Genomic DNA, 20,765 nt, shown 5'->3' on the forward strand with positions numbered 1-20,765 from the left:
GCCGTGCCAAGGGAGAACACAAAAGAACGCCAGGGATGTCGGCACTAATCTGATGTCACAGTTTCTTGCTCCGCGCATTCGAGTAAAAGTGCACGTGGCGTCTCAACTAGCAGGTACCCAGACCTGGCGGCCACGGCCCCATTCATGCACACTATGTATACTGCCAGAGCCAGCGTCGACAGCAACGTGCCACACTACCAATGACACCACATGTTATGTTTCTACGCAAGTCACGTGACGTCAATGTGATACGCGAGTAGACTCTTTATCGAGTCGGTTCCAGCGTGGGATATATACTGCATGGGCACAAAACCGCGCACATATAAGGGCACAAGGCTCTCCGATTGTTATACCCGCTCAACCATATCGTACACTGGCACAACAGAGGCACATGGATGGTCACTTAGAAATGCGCAGAGCAATCCTTAACACCGAAGTGATGAACAACAGCTTTTACGGCAAAAAAAAAAACATCTTGGTTGGACAGCAGAAGAGGCTAGTTTATATGCCCCAGTGTAAACATTCAGTAGACGACTATGATTTTCAACCTTAGACGTTTATGACCTTCAGCCAGACCTGCTAATGTCATAAAAGCTGGTTAAGAAACATCTTGACAAGATCAAGCTGATAATTCTTTAGTTGTTTTCAGAATATAAACGATTGCCCGATCCTTGCATGAGATGACATAAGTAATAATAATAATTGGTGTTTTACGTCCCAAAAGAACGTATATTTATGAGAGACGCCGTAATGGAGGGCTCCGGAAATTTCAACCACCTGGGGGGTTCTTCAACGTGCGCCCGAATCTGAGCACACGGGCCTACAACATTTCGGCCTCCATCGGAAATGCAGACACCGTAGCCGGGATTCGATCCCGCGACCTGCGGGTCAACAGCCGAGTATTTTAGCCACTAGGCCACCGCGGCGGGGCACAACTGGGAACATGCTTCCATCATAGCCACGGAAAAGAAACTCTTTTCACGGCTTCATCTCGAACCGTTGTTTATTCAAAGCACTGCGCACCTGCTAAACAAGAGTTGTGGTAATCTCCCGCCTACGCATGCGCGTTGCCTCAAGCCCGTGATTAGACGCGAATTCGCTGCTCTTGCTTCATTGTGAACAAGGCTCCCACGTGGAAATAAAAAGGTATTTTTAAAAACATGTTTTCACTTTGGTGAGCGCAACATCGTGGTCAGCACTGTGATTCTTTCATCCATAACATTGGTGTTATTAGGTGCACTGCAAGAGGGGTGCTGATTCAGTATATTTCACGGTAAAAGTTAAAAGAACCCTTACCACTTCAAAGAGAATCGATGACAGCACCGATAGTAGGGCAGCGAAGTTAACACTACATAATTAAATGTATATTGACCGTTCGTTCGTTTCTATAGAGCTCGTGGGTGCACATATATGAAGTATTTTGCTAAAATCAGTTCAGTTGCGAGTGCAGCGACAGTTGTGTAGCGAGCAGACAAAGGATACTTATTTCCTCTGCCCTCGTCCAAAGTGCGCTACTTCACCGTACGGTATAATGACCAGTCACCAACAAGCCCATCTCTCAACCTTAATAAATATATAGGCCCCCATTTCGAAAGGAACAGCAATAAGCCGCGGTGCACGGAAAAAAAACCAAAACAGAAAAAAATCATTTTTAAGGCTTAGCAAATTGTTTTGCCTTCAGGACCAATTTTTCTTTTTAACAAGGCAGTGATATTTATTCGTTGGAAACACGGAGCACGGTTTCAGGCGCTGCGAGTGTGGTGCAGAACCCGCCAAAAACGTCAGTTAACGATTTTTTTTTTTTTTTACATGACAACATTCCTCGAAGGTTCAGAAGACCTTAACTGCAGACAAAAAGGTCGCAGAATTGAATATCAGCCGCGGCGGCCGCATTTTGATGGAGACGGAATGCTAAAGACTTTTTTTACATTTAGGCGCACAAACGCTAGATGGTAAAAATTTTCCGGTGCCCTCCGCTACTGCGTCTCTTAATATAATCATATCATGTCCTCAGAAAGACAAATCCCGACGTTTTTTTTTTTTTTTGCTTATACTAACTGAAGTGGGTGTAAGTGAGCATATGAACAGGCAAATACATAAAGTAAAACTACTGTGCGCCAGTACATCTCCGTAAGAGAGTCGCTGTATTTCATTTGAAGCGCTACTACTTTCTCTGTGTTAATGCAAATATACTGGGTGCATTGTAAAGCTGTTTTTTTTAACTGAGTTACTACATTTTTTTGCTGAGTAACGCTGTCAAAACCTGTTACACAACTTCTCGACACTTCTATCTGACCAGCAATACCGTTTTCTATCTGACCAGCATCATGGACGTGGGTCTGTAGGGGTGCTTGATGTCAGGAAAATGTGGGAACGTCAAAGGTATTTACGACAAGGGTATGTGGGAACCTCAAGGTTATTGGTACAAGTACTTACGCATATTCTTTCTGCGTGAGACAGCAATCACTGTGGCCAGTGCTCGAACTTTTTTTCCGTAGTAACGAAAGCAGAGAAACCTTTTTCTTACACTGTGGTGATCAAAATTAGAACCGTTACCTGTTGTTTCTGAACCCGTTCTACAGCTTTAGCAAACTTACATGCCCCTCGAAAATTCGGCAGACCCACGTATCTGGGAATCGACGTTATGCGAATCATGCGGAGGGAAGGTGATCGTGTTGTAATTTTTTTTTATTGAGCGACACGTCATGAAATGACGCTAAATATATGTACAAATGTTACATGCATAGACATATGTTGCAGAGTCGCAGATGTTTATATAATCAGTTGTTTGCACTTGTGCAACGATGCCAACTGGAACATGCGTATTAGCAACACCAGAAGCTGATATGAAGCGCTGATACTCGCGAGACTGCTGGCCCTGGACCATTTCCTGCACCGTGCCCTGAACAGTGCTACATAAATCAACTTCAGCGCATGGCAACTAACCACTACTGACGTTACCCCAACGTGACGGCTGTACAAAAGGAGTACATATGTAATAATAGGCAGCACTAATAACCGCCATTGACGTTTCACGAAGATTAGCGTCTATTTGAAAAGCAGTTCTGAGACTTGGCGTAGCTCTGTGGTAAAATGCTTCATTGCCACGCAGAATGCTCGAGTTCGATTCCAGCTTGGACCCTGACATATTCTTTGCATTCGTCCGCTCGACGCTACCGATGTTGGGTATTTCTTAACGCTCGCGCGTTAAAATTGCCCATGTGTGTTCACATTGTTTCTGGGTAGATACTAAGAGTTAATCACCTGTGGCAAATACCCGCATGCCAGCAGCACATACCCACCCGTGGGTATGTGCCACTGTTTGGTGGGAAGTGTTTGACCACGTACACTACTGTATTGTGACATTATTCATGTCTTCACCAGTGAGTCATTATTAGTTAAACCATCTTACGCCCCCATGCTAATTTTGGTTCAAGTTAAGGGGGTTATAGATAGATAGACATGCTCAAAATCACCGAAGTTCGCCAAGAAATGCTTCGCATTTAAAATTCTTGAGTTTGAATATTTGAAGCTAGCTAATGAAGTGACATCACATATGAAAAGAAAAGAAACAAAAGCACTCTGTGTGACATATATAACCACTACATGCAACGACCCGCGGCTGAAATCGCATTAATGTACAACTTTTAAAAAGACTGAACAAAGCAATAGATAGTCTGATTACATAGGCATACCCCTCCTCTCCCCTGTGCCTATGTTACTGACACTAGTGGAAGCATAAATCGCACCCAAGCATAACAAAGGGGTCTATTCCGGCAACCCGTCCTTCCATAATAAAAAGCTCAATTTCACCTCAATGGTGGAGCAATGAATGAGATAGCAATAAAAGCAAATGTTATACAAAGTAATGGTAGTAGCTAACTCCTTTAGCATGTGATCTCGCACAACTCACCTAAGCCCAAGGAACACGACCATTGTAGCGAGGCAACCTTGTGCATATAGACATGTGCTTAAAAGGGAATGATTGATTGATATGTGGGGTTTAACGTCCCAGTTAAAAGGGAATGGGGTGACATGCCCACCTTTCTTTAAATCATCTAAAATGGGTGCCAAGTCTCTCCCACACCTTTACTCAGTCTAACCTATTGTTACTAGATTAGCTTTGGTCGGACCTATCTTGTCATTACTCAAAGTTTATGGTTATATGGCCATGCACGTTTTTAAAAATGTGTAATGGCGGCCTAGAACGTGATTTTCCATTTCAAGAACTGCTTTCTTCCAACCTATAGACACAGAAAACCGGGAACCAAAGGGAGGCTGCTGTGACCAGCACGTTATCGCTTCATTTTTGCACCCATTTTGAAGCTTGTTTGCTCTCGGACATGACAAATGAGACGGTGAAGATATGGTAAAACTTCGCTTCCGCTAACTCAGCATGAGCCATCTGCAGGCAACCCCCCCCCCCCTCTCTTCCCATGGGCTTTTCACGAAACCAAAAAACATACGACACGTAGGGTGACATTATTGCTTTGGATTTTATACGGAACCTCACGGCAACAGCAAAAATGCACCCAGAGTGTCTACATAATTGCTATCACAATAAAACTAATCTCAAACTAGACAGGCATTGTAAAATAAGTTACATATGTGTAAATGAACTTGTGACCAGATTTTGGGCACCCAGAGTTTAATTTACTTATTATTGCAATACCAAAATGTTAACCAAGGCCAAAAGAACCAGATCAGCACAAGACATTCAATCAGACTGGCAGATGTGTTCTTTATTTGGCAATATTGCAGATGTCACAATCTTTTTCATAAACCTTAAGGCTGTCCAAGTCCTGAAGGTGTACAGGGGAAGCAGCACTTCTTTTACCCTTTCATATACCTAAACTTATAGTACTTCTAGCTTACCCTGCATAACATCTCACATATTGAAAAAAAGAAAAAAAAATGGCCTCGAGAAAAAAAAAATATTTGGCAGAATGAGACAGTAACAGAGCAACCATATTTCAGAGCATAATGAATGTTTGAGATAATTTATGTACTTTCAACAAGTACAACTTTGAACCAAACCAGGCTCTGAGAAGTAAGCAATGCTACTGGTACAGAAGTTACAGGAAAAATTGCCCTTGAGAAAGCACAATGACATTTTTGTCATCAGAAGAAAACCTAATACTGTACATTTCAGTAAACAAATAAAAGGACTTAGGAAAGCCACAGCTTCTCTCTGTGTGGGTGTGTATGTAAAATGGAACACAAATGTCTCCTGGTGTATATTTATACTGTGGCCGCTTTGGCGCAAATCAGTTGCAAGCTCAGCTTCTACAGTGGCAGTCGCCGTCGCAAGACAAATCTATCAGTCGATGCATGACATAGTAACTGCGAGAAAACACTTCTTGGAAAATAGATCACAGGGGTTTCAGAACAAAAACAAATAAATAACCTTTCTCACTGTACAAAAACAAATTGGCTAACAAAATGCACTTGGCTTAAGTAACTTCACTTGTTCTTGGCCAAAATATGTCATGCCTGCACATGCCTGCAAACAAACCACACAAGAGCTGTCTTTGTTTAGAGTTGTGTTTCATTTTTACAACCCATTAACATTCAGTCTTGGAGAATAGGAGGGCAAGAATAAAGAGATACGGCAGGTAGAAGCAAAGTAGAAAGAAAGAAACTTGGCAATCACTAGACTACTCAGTATAGTACAACATATTTACACTGAAACTAAGACATCACATATGGAGTGATTGGTGAACCACAAGAGTATGTCCCACTTGCTTCTTAGCCTATATGCTCTCACATATTCTCCATGTCTGCTTCTAAAAACATCAGTGATAGAAAAAAAAATTCTACCGACTATGCATCATCAGAGTAAAGTACTCAGGCATGGCCAAGAAGGCAATCCACATGTGAACACTTTGTAGAAAAACGAGACATCACACATACCTACACTCTAAACAGAATTGCAACTTGAGCACCACAGAATTAAAAAAAGCTGATATCACACAGATTTTGTCACTTCAGCATTACTGTCAATGTATGCCTCAAATGAAAAACTAAAAATAAATGTTTTAACCCAATCACAACACCCCTTACAGTCTCTTTACAAGTGAGATTCCCAATCTAACACTGAATGACAGAAACATGTCCCCCTACAGTGCTAAGGAGAGACAGCAACAAAAAGCTGCCTACAGCACGTCTTGAGATCAGCTATTTTTTCCAAATTCTGTCATGCTGAAGTCATCTAACAGTACTACTTGGCATGAACATCTTCTTCTATAAGGGCCCAAGCATGAACTACACTAAGATGACATTGCAGCCAAAGAACGCCGCTCATCCTCAGAAAGATCCAGCCCACTCTTTAAGGTACGGCGAACTGCACAAGGGGGGTGGGGGGAGAAAGGAGAAAATCACACTTTTATGCTCAATTTTTGTGCTTCTTATTAAGCCATCAGCATGAAGAACCTTTCAAAAAAAAAAAGAGACTAAAATTTTCTATTCTCATAAAACCAACGGGGAAAAAAAGAAATGCAAACAGTTCAGCACCATACAGGATGTTGGACTCGCTCAGAGTGAGATACAAAAAAAAACAGATGTTTAACATACTTTATAAGGGGAGTTCGTACAAGAAAAAAAAAAGATAAGAGCCCACATGCTTCCAAGTAAACTCATTGCACAGAATGAGGGTGCAACAGAAAACAGACAGATAGTTGTTACATCATAAAACACGTGACCCCTCAACAATGACAACAAAGCCATCGTTTGTTAGCAATGGCAAGGATGGTTTTTCGCAAGCTCCACATATGCTTGTGTTCCCTGTTTTGAGCGAGTGACTCTTATCTAGTGACACAAGAACCAATGGGCTTGCACCACTCTGGAGGGAAATAATATTCTGTGCAAAGAAGAAGCAAGCATAAGTAAACCTTTTCACTTTGCCTCTAGGAAAAGAAGTTGGTTTTCAAACAGAAAAACAATTTAAACCAGAGACCATATAGTATATAAGGCACATGTACTGTGAACAAAAAGCAAAATCAAACTGCTTGCACAGTTACAGCTGACTGATCTTTTCTGTATACACTAACTAGCCAAGATTTAGCAGATACAAGCACAACCTGGCATGAGAGTCACTAGCAGTGCTAAGATGCAAGAAATTGTCTTTAATGTGACAAAACTACCTGACGAGTTAGGAGTCACTACAAATACGTGCACGGAACAAGATACTACGAAACCCTGTTTCTGGTACTAAATGTGAGTGAATTAAGAATTTTGGGTACATTTGCAATTGCAATACTAATTATAGCAACCTTTACAAAATCTCCTTTAAGTGTTTATACCATTTCCTCATTTTCGAAACAGTGCTGTCCATCTGGCCTTCTACATTTAACTGCAGTCACACAAATGTGTTCTTCGAGCATGAGTTATCCTTCATAACATGTCAAAAGAATGCACCAAATCACTTGCATAAGATATGTAGGCGTTGTGTCATTGGCGATATGCTGTCCATGAGAAGCATAGCTGGAGCATGTTTCCACGACCTGAAACCCCAGGGCCTTTTTCTCGGAACGAGCGTGAAGCACTGGGACGCATCATCATCATCATCATCATCATCATCATCATCAGCCTGACTACGTCCACTGCAGGACAAAGGCCTCTCCCATGTTCCGCCAGTTAACCCGGTCCTGTGCTTGCTGCTGCCAATTTATACCCGCAAACTTCTTAATCTCATCTGCCCACCTAATCTTCTGTCTCCCCCTAACCCGCTTCCCTTCTCTGGGACGCAACAAAGGAATAAAAATGTGGCAACTTCGATGGTCCGTGAACCAACATCCCTACAGGCATTTCCTTCATGATGGCTTGTTTGGAGAGGTGGTGCAACGAACCACCCTCGCAGGTTGTGACTATACGATTAAGTCACTTTTCCTTTGCTGCCTTTCCAAGAAAAAACGGCAGAAAGCACTCATCCACTAACTTGCTCCGCGAAGGACCCCACTCCCCTTTCTTCAGTAAAACTGACCGGAGGAACATTGCGTCAACAAGTGCAATGACTATTCAACAACCATGTGTTATTGGCTGATGCCATGGTGGTGGGTGGTATCATGCGTGTGATTGATGTTTTAATCTAGAAGGAGTTGTCCGACAGCGCTTAAAATGATGCTGCAAAGTGCAGGATGTCACTCTGAACCATGGTTCATCCACCACGCTCGTGGTTTGTGGTACGCTATAATCTCTTATGCTGTTTTGATTGATCTATATGTGTGGTTTAACGTCCCAAAACCACCATAAGATTATAAAGACACCGTAGTGGAGGGCTCCGGAAATTTCGACCGCCTGGGGTACCTTAACGTGCACCCAAATATGAGCACCTCTTATACTGGTAATAATTGTAAATAGTGCCAGTAAACCTGTTCGTTTTCATTTCCCCAACTTGTCAGCATCGTTTCCTCCACCCGGAGTTGCTCCATGCTGCCACACGAGTCTGGGTCCGACACAACCCTGATGTCTCGGCAACCCACGTCAGCTGGGAATGCATCGAGTAGAACCCAGACTCGCAACAGTGTGCTTGCGGGCAGTCTTGTTTCTCACTTTGTATAGTATTGCAGACCCAAGTAAACCAAATACACTCTACTCAAGGGTGTAAAGCCATTACAACTAGCAAGCAAAAATACCTTTACTTTTTCACACATTGTCCAGATTTTTTTCTTCAAAATTTTTTACGTGATGTTCCCAGCATTTTCTCACTACAAAACTTGTGTAAATTAACAGTACACAGAATACTAGGGGATTTCCCAGTTTTATATGAAAAAAAATTTGTCGAGCAGCAGCAATTTCGCACACTTTTGTTTTTGAAGAGATAGAACTTCAAGTGTGCACTACTTACGTGACTTTCTATCACCGTAGCGAGCTTTCTTGCGAATGCGAGGCTCATTTCGTGCTGGCTGTGCTGTTGCTGTTTTGACAAGGCTCTCTAAGATCTCATCATCAGCATCAGTGAGGTTGTCATCCCTTGTTGGAGTACTGTGCCGACCAAGGGTCCCTCCAGGGCCTGCAGAACAGGAAGTGTCATTGTCTCGCTAAAACCTCCTTGCACAACCACTGATATTACAAAAACTCCTGAAAGCAAAATACTATTTAAAAAACAAAAGTAGGTACTTCAACTCGTCTATACTAACTTTATAAAATTGGCATGGTAATAAACCATGGGTTATCATGAACCACACTTTTATAAAGACTTCCACATGACCAAAAAATACCAGAACTAAAGCATGTATGACTATCGTCTAACACAAAATACACACCAGTGGTGGCAACTGAATAGAAAATAAAACCTATTCATTTTCCTTTGCTTTTTGTCATACTTACTATATCGGGAACACATTCTTGCAGAAAAGTTACAATGCAAACTGCATTAATATGTTACAGGTATCTGTGCTCCACAATGGTAATGTAATCACAAGATTAGGTATACCACATTATCCTGGAATTACATCTCAACACCTAACAGCATGTACAACCATAATCACAGCAACTCTTCAATGCATGGTCAATAATTACCTGCTCACACCACACATGTGCAGGCTCTAGATACCGGCTTGATTAGTATACAGGTATTGAGTGCATGCATATGTTTGACGTTTTCTTTTTAAGAGACAGGTGACCTTCTAAAATTATTTCCCAGGAGAGCTGCTAAAATTTCTTGAGAAGTTTACAAATACGAGTTGATATGAAAGTGCATACGAGGTGCCCTGCTCATAAGAGACATCTCATATAAAAGACACGAATTGCCATCCGGAGTATGAATCTTATAAAGGTGTTTAAGTGTATATAGCATCGTTTGTTGAAAGAATAAATTTTTAGATAACTTTGAGAACCTATTGTAAATTCCACGTCATGTGCTACGCTATAATATTTAGCTCATGTGCCTCGACTACCAACCGGCTGCATTTTCTGACCATGCTCAAAAAGTGTTGCACAGCCCCTTTAATAATTATCATCCTTACATGCACAGTATGTGTGAAGACCTTTGTAAAGGTAAATTCTTCCAGCTTTTTTTTGTTTTTGTTTTCTTGAAGCAAACATGAAGGGGGAAGCAAACATGGAGGGAGAAGTATTCTGTGTTCTTTTAGCATTCTCATTTTTTTGCCAACAAAAAACTGGATAGACATTAAATAGCCCTCCAATCAATTTTCCTTCCCTTTTGTCCCAAAATAACCTTAAAAAGTGCAATTTGTACTCCAAATTACCTCTGAAATGTAAAGCTATAATCATAAATAGAATATTTCATGAAGTTCAAATCTTGACAAGAGCTCCAAAACAGCATTCTGCGAAAGTGGAACCAGAGCCAGAGCTCATTTTCACGAACACATACTTTCTCTTGTTTTTCAGATTTTGTGGTCTGATTTACTATCAAAATGAGGTTGGCCCTTGGGGCTAGAGGAGAGAAGCATTGATCATTGGGGGCTACAGGGCAGCAACTTTCTTGCAATGGAAACACTGAGACCTCACGGCTTTCCTGGTTTCAGAGAACCTGGGCCTCAGAGTAGTTATTCTTTACTGAACGAAATACATTACAGCTTATCAAAACATTATCAAAACACTCTTTCCTGTTTGCAATTGTTATAGGATTGCATATTAACATTTTTGCTCAAGACATGTACCCAAGGAGAGCCGCTTACTTAAAGTTAAATACAGTGTAGACCATTTATAATGTAACAGCTTATGGTGCAGAATCATTTACAATGCAGTCTTTTTCAACTGTCGTTTACCCTTCCATAAAACACTATGTATACGCCTACTGCTTATTGTGCAGTCCCCCAAGATGAAAGACCGGTTATAATGTGGTTGCCGGAAATTGTTTGTGACAAATTCGGTAGCGAGTGCTCTTCTGAAAGGAGGTGCACTGGGTGCGCCGCTGGGAGTGAATGATGAGGTCGTTACAGAGGAGGAGAGAACACGGAGTGAACAAACGAAGGCGGGAGGGAAGAAAAGGAAAATAAAAAAAATACCACAGGACACTGCAAGTGCTCGACGAGTAAGGGAAAAGGACGGTTGCCTCGGTGACGGATAAGCTTTTGCACCGGCGCCGACGCGGCTACAGCGTGCTGCATCCCTAGCATGGCTTCGGCTGCGCACCGCTCGTGGCACGTGGGATCCCATCGTTATCAACTGCATGCCCTTAACAGTTTCCTGTCGGGAAAGATGTCGTCGTTATCGAGCTTCGAACAAATATCACGTTTGCTTCCTTGTCCGTAAATTGAAAACCTTTTATGGTTTTATGACGCGAGCTTTCACTTTTACTTTTGCTGCCAGTGCACTCTCATATGTAAGCTTGCCCAGTTGTCGTCATTGCTGATCTACCAGCCACGAACGCGAACTTCGTATCATGCACGTTGTTCTTGGTTCACTACTAGTGCGATCTTTTTGACACCGAATCTTCGTGTTTTGGACAAACTTTCCACAACAACATACCAAACAGCAAGCCAGGCCTATTCGGCGTTGGTTGCACTTTGATCGGTAGCAGTCGCATGAATCTAAGTTGTGGTTTGGTGCGAATCAACGAAACTCTTTGCGGTGGCCCCGTTCGACGGGAAGAGATACATATCGTTAATGAAAATGAGGGCGGCACCTGTAGTGCTCGAACAGTGGTTTATGATTCGATTGTGATGTCTTAGATCGGGTGTGCGCCCATGAAATCGAATGGTTGGCATCGTTTAACGCGTCAAATTCTGAACGTGATTCAACAGAGTTTCTATGTAACGCGCATAATCATAATCGAGGTGGTCTTGTAGTCAGCGAATTTCCGCGATGGTGCTTTTATTTGTTAAACACCCCCCCCCCCCTCCTTCGCGTTCATTTCATTGGCAACGCGAGTATTTGGATGTTAAATTTTCTTAACATTCAAAAATTTAAAATTTACCAAGTATGCATCGCACGTTTCGATTTTCGGACACGCGAACTTGCATGTTCAACACGTTTTGCGCAAGTGCGGCCCTTGAAAAAGGTTGTTTTGGTTACAGTGCGGTACCGCTTATAGTAGTGCGGATATTCGCGACTCCCGCGACTTATGTTATAAGCGCTCTATACAGTAATTACATTATACCCATTATACCAAAACCTTCCACATGTTAGAGGCAACATCTAAATCAAATCAAGCACAAGACTAAAGTTCCATTTAAACATAAGTTTTTAATATTCTTGCAAGGTGCAGTAAGTTTTTATCCGTAATAAAAAAATTACATAGCAATGACACTGGGTTGCCAAAAACGCTGCAGAACAGTGCAATTAAATTACAACCAACCAACAATCCATCGATGACACCTTTACTTGCAAGTTTACAAAGTATATTAACAAGAGCAGATACAAACATGTGCTTTCCAATTTATAGGGCTTACCTTGCGGTATCCTTGGCCGAGCACGCATGCCAGGTACAGTTCCCCATTTCCCTCCTTTGGGTTCATCAACATCAGAGGTTCCATTTCCAAGAAGCTGCCTCAACTCTTGGTCAGCTTGCTGCTCTTTTGTCCTGAACTTGTCCATCTACAATAGTACATACAATAAATAGTAATATGTAGTATGAAAACTGAAAGCTTAAAGATCGTTTAAGTTATTAGAATGTTCTAAGTGACAGACTTTTTTTTTCTTTTTCATAAAAACTAGTTCTCAGCTCAGTAATCACAGCAAAGGCTCTTTTGTGCCAGCGAACAAAATATATGATCATTCAATGTGGTCAAAATGTATGCTAATGAGTACAGCTTTATGAAACTCGGCCATATCACATTGACGGCACCTGGAAAACATATAATACCACGTGCCAGTGATGCAAGTCAGCTCAATATAGGGCACAGAGTACATGGTGCCATCAAAAGCAGAATCGGTCCTTCTTATTCAGCCCTATTCACCGACCTTTCAGGATCTACTTCATATAAATGAAGATAGTAAAAGCCACATTGACATTGCAGAATGTGCCACTTGAAATCCAGCTGCCCCAAAATTCATTAGATAATAATCAATTACTTGTGATACCTCAACAGTTTCTTTATGAAGCCTTATAGAGAAGAGAGATACCATAATAAAGTTATAACTACAATACAGTAGACTCTCGTTTATTCAAACTCAAAAGGACCTCTGAATTTTGTTTGAATTATCAGAAGTTTTCCGATAGATGACTCTCGGTGAGGTGACACCACACATTATGACTAGGCATTGATTTTATCACATTTAAAAATTGTGAAGTGTTTTTAAACCCTAACTGCATTCAATGAACAGAAAGCATAGGAGTAAGGTCTGCAAGTTTATTGGCCATTTACTGCTAATCAGACTTTTAATGAATTGCCAACTACTTCTTTGCTATAGGTATGTGCCTTCGACACAAAGCTCTCTATACCAGTTGAGAAGCATCACGGTTTATCATTCCTGTGCTTTGTTTCAAACATTTGTTTACTAGCAAAGCCTTTTACCTCGAAGGCCTGAGGTTCTTATTTTTCATTTTTAGACTGTTAAGATTAGTATATAATCATGCAAATTTTTAAATAGTAGTGGAAAAGAAACAGATATCTCCTGGTATGAGACTGCAAAAAGTATGAATTAACTGAATGATGGAGTTTGAATTAAGAGGCTTTTAAATACATTGAAAGAATAGAGAGGGCCTACCAAAAAATTTCTTTTATTTGAATTAACCAAAAGTATGAATTATCAGAGTTTGAATTATCGAGAGTCTACTGTATATGATAGTAGGAAATGTATATGAGGGTACAAAATAACATGTCTAGAAACTCCTCTGGCAGGAAATTAAAAAAAAAAGAATAGCCACATTGGTATGATAAGCAAAGACAAAATATAAGAGTACCAGAGGATTGAGTAATGACAACAGATGTCCAACAAACACTGCTACCAAACCAAATTATACGGCACGTTGAACAAGAAGGTCAGTTGAACAAGAAGGTAAACAAACTGCATGAAAAACAAGATAATATACGTAATGCTGACTATATTACAACTTGAGGAATATCAGCTCCACCCATAGAATTGTGGTATGCCTGCTCTTCCCCTGTTAGACAGCAGTGCCAGATGGCTTCTCCGAGATTGAATAGTATTTGGTTTTCGTGTCCCTTTAATATATGATCGCGAATCTACAAGATTGAGACACTAAAGTAAATATCTTATCTAAAAACACCTAAGGTATATTTTCCAAAATAAAAAAATATATATATAATATTTTCCTAAGTGTGGACCAAAACACTGGCAAAGCAGTCAAAATTACATAGGAATGGAACATTGGAAAGACATTATTGGGTGCTTTACTGATGCCACTTGAAATATTAGTGGGGAATAACACACACAGCTATCACTGACATGAATGACACTGGTGCTTCAAGATTGCTTGATATTGTACAATTATTTGCACCAATAAGAAAGATAGCTGTTTTCTGCCAGCAGTGTACCACAAGTCAGTAATGACTGTGTACATGTTGGTTAAGAGGACAGAAAAAAAAATGAGACAGAGAGAAGGGAGAAGGTGAGCAATATCAGTGCTGTGGTAAACAAAAAAAATCTCATTAATGTTTTTATTTATGTTGGAGCTCCCTTGGAGAGCCAGTGACCTTGACAGGAAACTCGCAGTGACTAAAACATCTGAACAGATGCTGAACATAAGCAGGGTTCAAGACAGAATCGAACTAGGGTATTTTTATGACAGTCAGATACTATTTTGCCAGAGAGACATGCGAACACTTGAAACTGCTTTGTAAGAAACCCCTATACTGTCCTCATATTGAATGAGGAGTCATGTCAACCGATGTAATATTGCATGCCAGAAGGATAGAATCTAAATTTGTAGGTGCAATGTTTGGGAAGAAGTTAAAGGCAAGCAAAAGTCTGAACATCTTTGGAAAAGACATACAAAGATAAGTGCATGCATAGGCGCTCAACAGGTCCATTTATTGCAAAAGATATGGGCCCCTGCTTGTTGCAGCTCATTTGTCGTATATGAATGCAGCCAGGCTTTTGCCTTCTTGGGTAACAAAAGTATAACACCCGTCAATCTTCTGAAAAGACCCTGTAGCCCTTTTTTACGTGATCATAGAATCACCTCGTTATATGGGCTTCACTGCCTCGCAAATCATCCATCACAAGTTTTTCAAACCCACAAAGTAGGGGTGTAGTTATTGCAAAAACAAACACATTTTCTCTCCTTTCATTACCTCAAGAGTGCTGGGAGGTACAAAGGGAGAGTTGTGAAGAGACCTCTGCTCCACCCAAAGGTTACATAACAATGCACCATGGCATTGAACATCTTCCGTACATTTTTCTATGACCGTATTGGCCGTTACTTATAGTTGATCTGTGTGCAGCCCTGTCATGTTTAAGTGCCCCATAGGCAGCTGTAGTACCTGCACAACATGGCACATGGCCTGCAAGGTCATCGCCCACTACCCTCCCTTCGTCCTTCATTTATTTCACCACGCTTGGAATGTCTTGGGGAAGTATTTTTGACACAAAATTGTGCATTGCCGACAGCATGGACTACAATATTATTTGGCTCACATGTTCACATGAGCTTTTCCAACAGGCTGGCAATGCTTGCTTTGGTGAAAAACTAGTTTTTCTGATGCTGTTTCAAAGAGAAAGACTCAAACTTTGCCAAAATATAATCTATTGCCACATAGACATCCCGAAAATATAATGTGATTGCATTATAGTGGGAGGTGTGACTACAATGTGCAATCATCTCACTTCAGTGATCATCTTTCCACGTGTCTTGTTTCTTTCACGGTGGTTTGCTTTCTTCTCAAACTGCTGCTGGACGCGTTCTCTAGTCGTACGATACTCCAGTGCAAATTCACTGATGACTTTGCATACTTGCTGTGCTTTGGTTTCTCTAATTGAGTGTGGTGGGCATCCCAGATACACCAGCAACTTGTGAAACCTGAAGGGGAAAAAAATAAATAAATAAGTTTTACTTTCTGAGTGTTGTCCTAAATGCACTAAGATTGCACAGGTAAAAACATCCTTCCTGAGAAGAGTCAATACATCATAGTGAGGGAAAAAAAGTCAGCCTGCATGTCTAGAAATCATTAACGAAAAAAAAAAAGAGTGCAATCGAGTGGAAGACATCTGTGAGGAACAGACAGTTGGGTGTTATCAATATACCATTTTCATAACTATAAAGCTAGCTTTTCTGCAATGCTGTTTTTACACCTAATGATGCCTTGGCACAAATTGCATACTGTATGTTCAAGAGCCGTTTGCTAGTGCTATGGCTCGACAATGTAGATTCAGCTCTCTTGAAATAAACGCACACATAACAGACATACCCAAGTACATGCAACTAGCACCTCATGTTCACTTGAAGCACGACACATCCTGCCATTGTTGCGCAAATATTCAGCACAGGGAAAGCACTCTTGCGTAGTATTACAAAAAGGTCTATTAACACTTTCAGAATGAGCACAGGTAAGACAAATAGGTTATTTTATGTATTACTCTGTTTGGACTTTTGACACGACATTTGCAATTGTCTTCAATTAGATGCCTAGTTTCACTTTTTTTTTTCTAAAGTGACTGTATTGGAAATCTGTCATGACTAAAGATGTGTCCACTTGACAAGCAGTATCCCAAAGCTATCAGTCATATTTTGTTTGTTTGTTTGTTTGTCCTCAAGGTCTGAAGAGGGCCTATAATCGTATGTATAATATCGGCAAAATATCAGCATGTTAAAGGGCCAGTCAACAGGCTCTGACTTTTTTTTTACACCGCCCAAACAAGCTCGACAATTCGTAGAATACACTGCAGCGATCACGTTTTCTGAAGATGACAGAGCTGCGCGCAAAGCCTATATTTCGAAAAACAATTCCCACACTCCTTTCCTATGCCTTACCAATGCTCCTTCCACATGCAGTGACGCCAACTCGGGGATCGGCTACGTGACGCAGCACACAGCTTGTCAATTCGTCTAAACTAGGTCTCAACAAATAGTAGTGAAGTCAACGACAGTTCCCATTTCAACCCACGGCTACGACAGAGCTATTCAATCATATGAGTTGCGAAACTCCTCATAGGCTCTATGTATCGAAATATGGACACGTCACTGGCCCAGTTTTTGGGAGCGAGTAGATTGTCACGCCACCTGTTGATGAGCACACCCATTATCAAACACATTATTTTTGTTTTGTGTTGCAGCTCTCAGATGGTGCGACAGTCCGCTCCTGAAAAATCGGGCCAATTTCATATCCGGGTTTTGAAATGCAGTTTTGCTGCAAATCGTTGGCAGCTGCGAATCGACTGACTGGGCTGCAGAGAAGCATCAGCGCCCAGTAAACAGTAAACAACCAGGCATCGCAGCAAGCGGAAGTGCATTGCAACTGATCGAGTTCACCGATGATGTCAATTTCTGATGCCTTGTTACATTGCCGAAGTGGGCGGAGTCACAACAACGGGCTACGCCTTCCCCAGCCTCTGAAAAAGAAGGGTGGCGAGACTGGACGAAAATTTGAAACCATCTTAAAGCGATATTCTAACCCCGGTAACTTCCTTAATATAGCCCCGCCACGGTGGTCTAGTGGCTAATGTACTCGTCTGCTGACCCGCAGCTCGCGGGATCGAATCCCGGCTGCGGCGGCTGCATTTCGGACGGAGGCGGAAATGCTGTAGGCCTGTGTGCTCACATTTGGGTGCATGTTAAAGAACCCCAGGTGGTTAAAAACTTCCGGAGCCCTCCACTATGGCATCTCACATATTCATATGATGGTCTTGGGATGTTAAACCCCACATATAAATCAATCAACTTCCTTAATATAGCACGTATTTGTAAAATTCTTGCGGCAGCATGTTCACAAAGTAACAGTGCACATATTTTTCTTTATAAGAGTTTTTGGATCTTGGAGTTATTTACTGGCTCTTTAAATACTACAAAATATGTAAAACTTGAATTAACGAATGAATGAATGAATTAATCTTCATTTCCCATTGAGCAATTGAGCAGTGGAGGAGGGCGTCAAAAAAACTATGGAAAGACGGCTTGGGAACTCTCACCCTTCGACTTGTTCATAAAATAGGAGAGAAAGATAGAGAGAGCAGAGCGAAATGAAGTTCAGGCATAACAGCATATGCAATAAAGTACCATCAGGTTTATCTTTTTTTAGCTTTGTCTACACAGCTTATAAAATATGAACCCCAGTCGACAGTTTATGGAAGAAAACAAAAGCACAACTGAATGCGTTCGTGTTTCAGGAAACTTGTCTCATAACAATGGCCTCGGCACTGTAATGTACGTGTAAGGAAAACTAAACAAAAGTCGTGGGGTGCATCGTGCCCAGAAATTTTGTGATAGAGGCATCAGCTTTGTCGAAAATATATTGCAAAAGCCAACCAGTCAACTTGATATTTCATATAACCATCTCATTCTTCTTTACCAGCTTTTCCGAGCTTTTCATCACACATCGTGGCATCAACAGGATGATGCATGCGACATAAACAGGATACAAGCTGCCAATACATACTTTGCATGTAGTCACACACCCAACCAGACAATCAGTATTGATACCGCTAGACCTTTCAAAGATGTGGCAAGGAGATAGCACCAGTAGGGAAAGAAACAATGGCAACAAAGAAACTGCTGTTTAACCTTCAAGCTCCCAGAGGTTTAATTAACGCCCTTAACTAAACATGCACTATTAATATGAACTTGATGCATTCTGTAGGTTCTAGATCTCTGCAATATCCCAAGAGGCCTGCCACATGTACGCACACACATGTCAGACTGCGCTTTTACTTCTTTCTAGCGCTTCACATTCCCCCATGCACTATCAGAAGTACAAAGCAGCGCACGTTTACATTCAAATTACTGTTATAGTGGTGTGTTGATGCATAGCACAACTGCATCATTTGAAGCAAACAGACCGTGCTGCAGCAACAAGGGCTGTAGAGAGCATTTTTTTTTTCAAGGATGGATTAGAGAGGATAGGATGGGTGCCATTTTAGAAGGTTTGTACCACCTTATTTTTGTGTGAAGAAAAGTGTATATTTAAGGGCTCGTTTTCTTTGTTAGACAATATTAATGAGAACTAATAGACAATAATGCCAGGGAAAGTATAAGGGAAGTTATAAGAAGTAGCTGTAATGTATATGTAGAAAGAAAAGTGAGCAAAAATATAACTTGCCACCGGCAGGATCTGAACCTGCGACCTTCAAATAATGTGTCCAATGCTCTAGCACTGTGCTACAGTGGCGGTTATTCCCGCACTCACTATATAGGGTATATATGTAGATTAAGCGTGGGAGCCTCAGTCAGCACCACCAGTTGCCCTCATGATGAGTGTGGAACACTCTTGACTGTTTGGCGTCACGTAGTATGTGATCTTATTATAAGATGGCAGGTAACCAATTATACCTCGCATATCACCTCAATGCATAAGGTCCGCCAGAACGAGACCCCCGCTATGAATGAAAGAAAGTGTATATTTAAGGGCTCATTGTAATATAAAAATAGGCCATTATAAACCTTCCTTTTATAAAGTGTAAATCAAGCACAACTCTTATATATAATAACTAGACAATACTTTTAAATTACTAGTTTTAAATTAGTTTTGAACAATTTTCATGACTGGTGGTGATTGTGAACATGTGCAAATGTTTTAGTATATCATCTTAAAAGTTAAAGAATGAGAAAAATTCATGAAGAATGAGGGGGTCCTGACCCCTTTTAAGGGGTCAGGACACCTTAAAACCAACCCCTAGTTGAAGCCCTGATAGCCAGCGTGGTGCTTTACATGTTTACCCACATGAGGCATTAATGAAAAATGTAGGTCAAGCTCCTTGCATTGTTCCTTCCTAGTGAGTGCACTAGGGAAAGACAACGGTATTTGGTCATTGCATAAAGAGGTATCTTGTTACCAGAAGGGATAAGAGCAGCACGATTGTTGGCCTCTTACCTGTTATGAACACGCCGATGAATGATGCCTAGAATGACTATCCTTTCAGCACAATCATTGAGAAATTCAGAGAGTCTGGAAAAAAATTAATTACTCAGCTGAGTTGGCCACAATGCTTGAAAAAATGAATTTTATATTTTTTTTTAATTGTGCAGGAACACAGGTGCCTTCAATCAAACCAAGATCAAAACAATAAGTACTGGGACATGCATAACTTCCAAAATCTTAGAAAAAAAAATTATGTACTTACTGCCGCACTGGTCTTGCTAAAAGTTAGCACAAAGTTTTGCATTTTATTGTCCCTACTGGTGGCGAGGATGCATGACATGATACTGCTTATGAATATATTTTTTTATTTGCTTTCTCTTTTCAAAGTCTTAATACATTACAGCCATGTTTGTCATTGATATATAATTTTGTACAGTATACTTGCGAATTTTGTATGCTTTAGCTTCTTATGTCAAATTTGTTAAAAAATTAAGCTTTGATTAAGCAGGAAAAGTGCTTATGATTTACCAATGTTGAACATGGCAATATGCTTGGTGTACACACTTACATAGGACACTGATGTCATCTTATGTGAAAATGTTTAAGAAAAGCAATAATAATAATAATAATAATAATAATAATAATAATAATAATAATAATAATAATAATAATAATAATAATAAAGGCCTACTTTATCTTGAAAAAGTAAGCCCCTGACAAGAGATTTCGGTTTGTGGTGGCAGTAGTAAACTCACTTGGCTTTCATGGCTGATCCATCATGCTTGGCAATAACTTTCAGGTGCTCCCATGATGCCTTGCAATCACTTTCCATCTTGCTCAAATTTTTTGCAACCTCATCATAGTCAACCTGAATTCAAGCAACAC

General features: G+C 40.8%; 1 protein-coding gene across 1 annotated transcript; it reads right to left on the minus strand.

Moving 5' to 3' along the window:
* Positions 1–5,784: 5,784 nt before the first annotated feature.
* On the minus strand, positions 5,785–20,765 carry LOC119177972 (FH1/FH2 domain-containing protein 3-like). The gene is made up of 6 exons (XM_075878001.1): positions 20,636–20,765; positions 19,893–19,967; positions 15,697–15,889; positions 12,357–12,501; positions 8,846–9,010; positions 5,785–6,343 (listed from the first exon to the last, which is right to left on the minus strand). The coding sequence occupies exons 1-6, from the start codon at positions 20,710–20,712 to the stop codon at positions 6,270–6,272; spliced, it is 729 nt and encodes a 242-aa protein (XP_075734116.1). The 5' UTR covers positions 20,713–20,765; the 3' UTR covers positions 5,785–6,269.

Source organism: Rhipicephalus microplus, chromosome X, assembly GCF_043290135.1.
Source record: "Rhipicephalus microplus isolate Deutch F79 chromosome X, USDA_Rmic, whole genome shotgun sequence".
Lineage (NCBI taxonomy): Eukaryota > Metazoa > Arthropoda > Arachnida > Ixodida > Ixodidae > Rhipicephalus > Rhipicephalus microplus.